At 37.1% G+C, this 9585-nt stretch overlaps 1 protein-coding gene across 1 annotated transcript; it reads left to right on the top strand.

Moving 5' to 3' along the window:
- Nucleotides 1-5998: 5998 nt before the first annotated feature.
- Nucleotides 5999-6937, top strand: LOC102257090 (taste receptor type 2 member 7-like). The gene has a single exon (XM_014540151.1). The coding sequence runs from the start codon at nt 5999-6001 to the stop codon at nt 6935-6937; it is 939 nt and encodes a 312-aa protein (XP_014395637.1).
- The last annotated feature ends 2648 nt before the right edge of the window (nt 6938-9585 follow it).

Genomic DNA, 9585 nt, shown 5'->3' on the forward strand with positions numbered 1-9585 from the left:
GAGCAGTTATGGCTGCTCTCAGTCCCGTCCCCAGAGGCTCTGCTTCTCAGAGTCCCAGCAACCGCTGCAAACCTCGGAGAGAAAGCTGCCCTCGAGTTCCGGCCGGTGCCAGACAGTCCCACTTCTCCCGTATGAGTCTGGGTCCCTAGAGACTCGCCAGGATCTGGAGCTCAGACTCTGAGACTCCCTCCTGATTGAAACAGACAACCGTGCCCTCAGCAGCCAGCCGGCTCTGCGCGCACCTCCGCACCTTAGTATTTGACTTCCGCACTGTGCCTCCTCTGAAACTCGGCATGCTTTTCTCGTTCCTTCTAGTTGTAGAATTTCTACTCAGCCAGCCTTCCTGTGGTTCTGGGTGATGTCCATTCCATCTTTTAGTTGTATTTTTGAAGTGGTTGTGCGAGGCAGCAATCTCGGTGTTTACCTATGCCGCCATCTTGGTTCTCTCCTCTATGAATTTCTAAAAGTACTATAATTTATGCAATAAATAATGTAGTCAGGGAAATATAATAAAATAAAAGACAAGTTACATAAATAAAACTGTGTAATTTTCCTTGAGAAAGGAGGAAAAGAGAATTCCTCAGCATTTTCATAAACTGTATAATTACTAACTCTGATGTCTGCTGGTCTAATATCCAAATTTATTTAGTTTATTATTTGTGCTGACTCTTGATTATGACTTCTGGGCATCATGTATTTTGTGATTCTATTTTAAATTCAGTTTCATTAAACTCTATCTGTGGAAGTTCTTTGAGATCAAGTTTATAGTGTACTTTGCTAGAAAGGACTTAACATTACTTTTGATGCTGACTGAGGAATCCCCCAATCTTGGACTTCTTTAAATTAAATTTTCAGTTTGCAATTTTACTATAAAGGTAATAAAGGCTACATAGGTAGTGCAAATTCTGGTCCCAAATATACATATGTACAAGATAATTATTAGAAATTATCAGAGCAACACACCTCCTTTCCTTCCTTCCTTCAATTCATGTCATGGTTGAGAGGTAGTCCCCTAAAAATTTAGCCTTTTTACATATTTTTATGTATTTTGCACTGGAGATATTTCTTCAGACATCTGGTTTGCCATTTTCTTAAAAGCAAAAGTTAGTTGTTTTTTTCTAGCTTGTTTTCAGCCTTTCTTTCTTTCTTTCTTTCTTTCTTTCTTTTAGTATATGTATTCAAAACTGTTTATTTCTGCCTAAATATTGCTTTAAATATATTCTACAATGTTGACACATAGTTCTTATATTGTCATTCAGCTCCAAGCATTTTAAAATATCCTTTGTAATTTTCTTTTAATGCAAGGGTTATTTAACAGAATAATTTTCTAGTTACATGATATATGTAATGGCAATTTTTATATTGAAATTTTATTTTATTGAAGCTGGATCAGACAATATATTTGTATTATAGTTAGCCTAAGATAAGATTTATTTGGCCTAATATATAAAATATTTTTGTGAATGGCCTATGTTTTCTTTTTTTTTAATATGTTGGTATTGATTTTAGAGAGAGAGGAAAAGAAAGGGAGGAAGAGAGAGAGAGAGAGAGAGGGAGAGGAAGAGAGAGAGGAGAAAGGAGGAAGAGAGAGAGAGAGAAATAGGGAGAGGAAGAGAGAGAGAAACATCAGTGTGAGAAACATTGATCAGTTGTTTCCCGTACACGCCCTTAACTGGGATGGAACCCACAACTTGGGTAGGTGCCCTGACCAAGAATTAAACCAGCAATCTTTCTCATACTGGCCAGGGAGGTCCATATTTTCTTGAGAGAAATTTAATGATGATAAAGTCAAATTTATATACATTAGATGAACCATATTAATAATATTTTCTCTCCCTATCCATGTTTATTATATGACAATTTGAAATTGATAATTAATAAACATGCATTCACAATTATTTGTTTCTGCTCATAATATTTTCATTTGTAGCTGCATTTAACTTGAAGCAATATTGATAACTGTATGTGATTTGGTGGTCATTGCCTTTATTATCATTTTTATTTTACTGATATTAAAAACCCTCTTTGTCACTCATGCAGGTTTTTGCTTTAAATTTTACTTTCTTCATTGTAAAAATCACTGATTCTGTTCCTTTGCTTCATATTTAATTACTATGTGTTCTCCATCTGTGTATTTTCCACATTTCTACATCTTTCTTTTATTGCCTTCTGTAGAAAATAAATCTCTGATTTTTGATACTTTATGATCATTGAGTAAACATTTTTATACTATTGAAATCTCAATTGATTTTCTGTCTTCACATTTCTCTTTTTCTCTTTTTCATGCTTTCTTCTAGTTCTTCCACTCCTTTCCTATCTTCTATTACTATCAGATATATATTTTAATCTATGTGGATTCCTCGGAAAATCCATGTATTTTTATTTTATCCATTTAAAAACATTATTCTGATGAAATCGGTCTTCACCAAATTGCCAAAGTATCTCACTATACAAAAAAGTTTAAGATTCAAAATTCAAACCAAAAAGGTAAACGTGAACTATCCAAAAAATGGATTAGAATATAAGGATTTTGCTGATGATTTACTGTGAAATTGGTGACTAAATATGAGTTGTCTGAAATCCAAACAACAATTAACCTAAAGAAATTATTCAATGAGGACAAATAACATGAGGCCGTTTGCATTTTGCTATAAGCAAAGAAAGATGAACAAGGATGGCATTTTAGTAAGCATAGGCCCTGAGGTAACTGTTCATATGTCGTAGCATATTTTCATTCCCATTTAGATATAGAAAGAATACCTTCTCCAAACTGATCCCTAACCCTAACCAGCAAAAACCAAAGAGGAAAAGATATTGGTGAAATCAGGAGCCCTATAGTACATGTAGGTTTCAAAATACACATAAGAGTTGCCAAAGGCAGCTACTTTTGGACAAAAGTTGTGTAGGAAATGAGGGATATAGGGGAAAAGACCAGGAATCAGAAGGCAAAGTAGAATTCTCTGAGTTTACCAAGAAATTGAACAACGCAAGTCAGTTATCAATCAATCATCCACATACATTATTTATTTTTGTCTTTATCTCTTTATCTTTTTACAAATTGAACCCAGAGTACTTCTGTTTCCCAATGATAACCTTCAACTTATTTCATCCACTGATTCAATGATTCAAAGAATATTTCAATTAAACTAATCAAATGCAACATCAGCCCTACATAGGCCATATTTAAATATGGTCTGACCCTGTCAGGTAAGATGCAAATCAATTTCTTCAGTGAAGTTCTTCTCAGAGTATTGCCTTTTTCATGGCTTTGGTCATGACAGGCACAGTGTGTGCTTTTGGGCTGTAAAATCTGATGCCTCTTCAGAAATAAAGCACAGAGAATCATGGAATGAACCCCAAATCTCACTTAATAGGTTGACACTAGTCTTTGCTTTCTCACTAAAATCTGCATATTTAATTTTTATCTCTTTGTTGAGTCTAAAAGTGTTTTATCTTATGAACAAGAACAGATCAAGCATTATCTCATTAAATATTTTATGATACTATTGTGTTATCTTGTTTAATAAGTAATATTTAACATCAGATTGTTTTTTAATTCTAGAAGCTGACTGTTGGTATGTACGTTTGTTTACAGGCAAACGTATGTGTCCTGTTATTTCAAATTATATAGCTAAAAAATTTCGAAGCATGTGTTATCATTACTCACTACAGATGACATGGTCTTACTTGTCAAACAGAATTTGTAGCTTTCTAGATCCTCCCCAGCTCACACTGGTTCCTTCTTCCTGTCTCTGTAACAAAAAGAGACAAGAATTTTCACTGATTTTTCTACATACTGAGGCTATCTTCAGGGACAAAGCAAAAACACTCCAAGGAACTCTAACATCTTAACCAGAATTCTCTGGGTCTCATTTACTGACATTATTACAATTTAGTGTCTATCTTTCTTTACTTCCTTGTAAAGTTACTTCCTCTTTTTCTTTTTCTTTTGGTAGGCATCTATTAATGAAGATTTCTCATAGCTATCTAGATATCAAATAAAACTGCATTTGCTTTCTATCTTAAATCTCTCTTTTCTGATACTAGAATACCATATACTAGTAGATTGCGCACCTACTCTGATTTCTCAGGCAAAATAAGCAGATTTACAACTTACATTAGTAGCATAAATCAGTATTTTCCTTCTGTGCTAGAAACCAGCAAAAGCCAAAGAGGAAAAAAAATATTGGTGAAATCAGGAAACCTGTAGTATATGTAGATTTCAAAATACCCGTAAAAGCAGCCAAAAGCAGCTCCATTTGGACAAAAGTTGTGTAGGAAGAAATGGAAGAAAGAAGCAGAAGAAAGAGGGGGAGGACAGAGGACAAAGGAGGAGGAGGAAGAAGAGGAGGGGGGAAGATGGAGGAGAAGGTTACAAATCTCAGAAATCAATTTTCAAAATATACTTCCTGAGTCTGAGGGATGCATGCTGAAATGCAAAAACTAAATGCCTTATTTACAACTCTGGCTGCAGGAACTGGTATAAGTAAAACTACTGATAAAAACTCTCCTAACCTAGTTTGGTTAAGAGTAATAGAGAAGGTGAAATATATAAAACATCACTAAAATCAATTCTATTGGTAGGAGCCAGTCTGTCTCTGAGGAAACAGGGGGGGAAAAAAGTCAGCTTTTGGATCATGAAAAAAATTATAGGAAAATATGCAAATAGCTACTCTAAGAAAATGCAACTCATTCAGTTATTAGTAACATTGTCACACCCTCTAAATCAAGATAAATATGAAAGGTAAGTTACATGCTTGCATGTAACTTACCTTTAGAAACTTCCCTAACTACCATCTTCGGTTTTAGTGCCTAAATATCTTTTTGCCCGTAAAAACAGACAAAAAACTTACTTGAAATTTCCAAATCCATAAATGAGTTGTCAAGCACTTATGCATTGAGGAGTGGTATAGGTTTCAATTCCTGAAAACACCATTTATGTTCTTGGAATTCCTTTGTCACTGTGTATAGAATATACATTTGAAACTATCAAAAAAAAGATAAATATGAAAAATGGAAGGGAAAACTTGATATAAAGCTATAACATTAGTAATTGTCAAATACAAGAGAAATAATGACATGGAGCAGGTGGAAATTGTGACCAAAATTCACTATAAAGTTTTTTAAATTAATGAAGCAATAATTTCTATGAAGAAATAATACAGCTATAATTCAAGAACTTACCCTAAATTGATAAAACTCAGGAATGAGTAGAGAAAAATCAAGATAAAATGAGTGAAAATATTTTTAAAAACCAAATAACACATAGTCAGTGTTAACATTTTAAATTCCCTGGAAATATATAGCCCACCATGTTCAACCAAACTTCGGATTTTCAGCAGTAATTAATATTATCATTTGACAAAATGAAGATTCCTCTACAAGTTTCTATTTTTTGACCATTTTCTAATGGCCAAAAATGCTTGAGGTTTAGGTTTGCCAGATAAAATACAAGACACTCAATTAATTTGAATTTCTTTACCTTCTGGAGGTAGTTATCTCTTGCATTTGAGACATACACTAAAAAAAATATTCATTGTTTATTTGACATTCAAATTTAGCTGGGTGTGCATTTTTATTTGCTAAATCTGGCATGCCTGATGAGGTTACTAGCATGCATCACAGAATAATAAATCCAAAATTTGTAAAATGTAACATGAGAAAGACAGTGTGGGGCCATGAACAGGAATCGGCTGAATTTGCATCTTGGCAAACTGTAGCTCAGTCTACATTAACTACATGTGGAAAAGTAAAACTTGCTGGGAAGGTAAATGGACATACAGCGACCAGGGTAGGGATCGCCAACCACATTGCTTGTCAAGACTAATTAGGATTTAATGACGATAGCTACGGCCTTCATTTGCCATTCCAGTCTCCATCATAAGACAGACTACAATAAAAGAGGTAAAGAAAATAACAGCAAAATCTAAGAAGTAGGTGTAGATATCATACTACATCAGTTCAAATAGAAACAAATTGGATATTTCTCTGTTTTAACATGTCAGATGAAGTAATCAACACCTTAATGATCATAACAGTTGGGGAGTTTTCAGTGGGGATCTTAGGAAATGCATTTATTGTATTGGTAAACTTCATGGACTGGATGAAGAATAAGAAGATTGCTTCCATTGATTTAATCCTCACAAGTCTGGCCATATCCAGAATTTGTCTAATGTGTATAATAACGTTAGATGGTTTTATGTTGGTGTTGGATCCAGATGTCTATGCCACTGGTAAGCAAATGAGAATCATTGACTTCTTCTGGACACTAACCAACCATTTAAGTATCTGGTTTGCCACCTGCCTCAGCATTTTCTATTTCTTCAAGATAGCTAACTTCTTCCATCCTCTTTTCCTCTGGATGAAATGGAGAATTGAAAGGGCGATTCCTGGGATCCTGCTGGTGTGCGTGGCCTTCGCTGTGTTCATTAGCCTTCCTGCCGCTGAGGATTTGAATGATGACTTCAGGCTTTGTGTCAGGGCGAAGTGGAAAACAAACTTAACTTTGAGATGCAGGATAAATAAAGCTCAATATGCTTCCAGCAAGGTATATCTCAACCTGTTCACGCTGTTCCCCTTTTCTGTGTCCCTCATCTCATTCCTCCTCTTGATCCTCTCCCTATGGAGACACATCAGGCGGATGCAGCTCAATGCTACAGGGTGCAGAGACCCCAGCACAGATGCCCACATGGGAGCCATGAAAGCTGTTATCTCCTTCCTCCTCCTTTTCATTGCCTACTATTTGTCCTTTCTCATAGCCACCTCCAGTTACTTCATGCCAGAGACTGAATTAGCTGTGCTGATTGGTGAACTGATAGCTCTAATCTATCCTTCCAGCCATTCATTTATATTAATTCTGGGGAACAAGAAATTAAGACAAGCATCTCTAAGGGTGCTATATAAAGTAACACATACACTAAAAAGAAGAAATTTCTAATAACAAACAGATTGGAAGACAAACTATCATTTTCTAGGACAAAGGAAGACAAAATGTTTATTAATTATCCTCTGTTCTTACATTAATGTTGATTTCATATGGTTGATTACCTTACAATGAATGTAGTATATTTATAACTTAGGACATCTATGTATAGCTTATTTTGCCTCTTTATCTTTGCCTCTATGCCTCTTTGTCTCTTTTCTCTCTCTCCTTCCCAGCAGAGTTTTTTGAAACATGTTTTAAAACAAACTGTGAGAGGAGAAAGTATTTTCATAGTTCTCAATCATTTGTCCAGATGCAAATTGTATGGCTAATTCAGAACAGCTGTAATAGCATCTTGCTCTTTTGCATCCCTCTGAAAAGCAGCTGGCTCATCCTCCTGGTACTGACTAGATTCTTCTTCTCAGATCATCCAAATAAGCTCCACCTTTGCAAAAGACTCAATAAGGTTACAGTTCTTAATAAAATGCTATGCAATTCGATGAATGTAGCAGAAATTAATCCTGATTATAATCACAAATAAAACATAAATTGTGATTAAAATAAATATTGTCACAGTGAATACAAAAATTAGGATCATAGATCAATGAAAAAAGATACTAAATGTGAGAGAAGGACTGTTTGTATAAAAAATTTCTATAAAATAAGAATGGCTAAACAAGAAGCCTAAGTAAAACTATTTATTGCTTATTAAAGGATATTTCCTACACAAAAACATGTGTAAATTTGCTTTTAGCAAAGTAGGACTGCACCACGTACTGATTGTCAAGATACTCTGATGAGATCTTCAATCAAAAACTTATGTTTTGAGATGTTAAAATGTCAAAACTATTGAAGAAGATATTGATTCAATACAGATCATCTCTATAAACTAAAAGGATAATATTCAGATTATACATAAGTCATCTATAAGATATCTATTTGGGAAATTCCATCAAAAGCACATAATTTATGTTGTGGCAAATATATCTTGAAGTGGAGAGGAGCCAAGCTGGTGGCCAACGAGATGGCAGGCTGCAAGAGAATGTGTGAGTGAGAGAGTGAGAGTGTGTGGATGTGTGGGTAGTGTTTGTATTTATTAGTGAAGGACAGCTATATCCCATGGGACTGATGGGGGCTGGTGGACCAGGCTCCCCTGGACAGGCAGCCTCTACTACTGCTGAAATCTTTCCCGGAGTGGCTGGCTCTGCCACAGAGATCACGCCATCTTGAAGGGGAGAGTGGTTGTGGTCAGAAGCCCAGTCTTACCTTCAACAGGAGAGACCTCGGATACCTCCCAGGACCCTACGACCACATTTCCCAGGGACCAGCTGCCTCAGCTGCAAACCCACGAACACTGTGACTCCAGCCTTCTGGGCCATGGGCGCCTAAAAAGTTTCTCCAGGGGAGACAAAGCGGCACCGAATACACGGATGGGACCCGTGCCTTCTCACAGAGCAGATAGAAGGAACAGCTGAATCGAATAACACCCACCCTGAATTGGCAAATTAAACACAGCTGGTGAGGCAATCCTTGGACGGAAAGGTCAGAGATCTCCTGGAGAAAGGTGAGATCGGGGATCCAGGCTGGAGGGAGAAACGCATGCAGTGGGGACTAGAGCCTCAGAAGGCGGATGGGACCCGTGCCTTCTCAGAGAGCAGATAGAAGGAACAGCTGAATCGAATAACACCCACTCTGAATTGGCAAATTAAACACAGCTGGTGAGGCAATCCTTGGACGGAAAGGTCAGAGATCTCCTGGAGAGAGGTGAGATCGGGGATCCAGGCTGGAGGGAGAAACGCATGCAGTGGGGACTAGAGCCTCAGAAGGAGACTGCGCCCCACCAAATCCACAGCCCTTGGGGTCAGTGTAGCCTCAAATGTGGAAAGGGGTCCACAGGGATGCTGGCAGAAGGGGACTCTAGATATAAGCCCACAGCCATGGGAAACTGTGACCAGAAAGGCAGACTGAAGTTCTATACCGGTCATGCAGTGCCAGGGGAAAAAGATGAGAGTTGGCATGGCTCCTTTGTCTTTTTTTTTTTTTTTTTTTTTTACCTCCTTGCTTTTGCTTGCTAAGTCCATTACATAGGATCTTCCAATTAAAAACACTCACTGAGACTGCAGGGGAAAGTTGTTTTTGTGGAAACTGGGGATCAGAATAAGGAGAGATGAGCAGGAAACCAGCTCTGGGTCAGTCCATCCCTCAAACCCAGTATTAAGTGCAGCAAGAAAAGAAGAGTCTAAACACTGTGTAGAGGGGCCATTTAGTCCCAGAAATTAATACAGAAACACCACCACCCAGTGGTTGTGTCAGAAATGGACTCTTGTGTAAATACAACTGAAGGCAGGCAGAGAAACAAAATGAGCAGAGAGATCCCACCTGCTTGAAAACAAGGTTGTGGCTTATGACACAGAGGAGCAGTGGATCACAGGGAACATCAACACTGTGCTGACTACCTGACAGGAAACAGATATGCCAGGCAGAACAGTAGAGGAAGTGAATGACCTTCACTACTTCACTTTTTTATTTTTTATCTTTTACTCAAGAAATTAAAATTTTTTTCTCACTTGATTTTACTTTTTTTTATTATTATACTAGTGGACCAGTGCACAAAATTCATGCACTTGGGGGGTGATGTCCCTCAGCACAGCCTGCACCCTCTC

The sequence above is a fragment of the Myotis brandtii genome, unplaced genomic scaffold (assembly GCF_000412655.1).
Source record: "Myotis brandtii unplaced genomic scaffold, ASM41265v1 scaffold237, whole genome shotgun sequence".
In the NCBI taxonomy this organism is placed as follows: domain Eukaryota; kingdom Metazoa; phylum Chordata; class Mammalia; order Chiroptera; family Vespertilionidae; genus Myotis; species Myotis brandtii.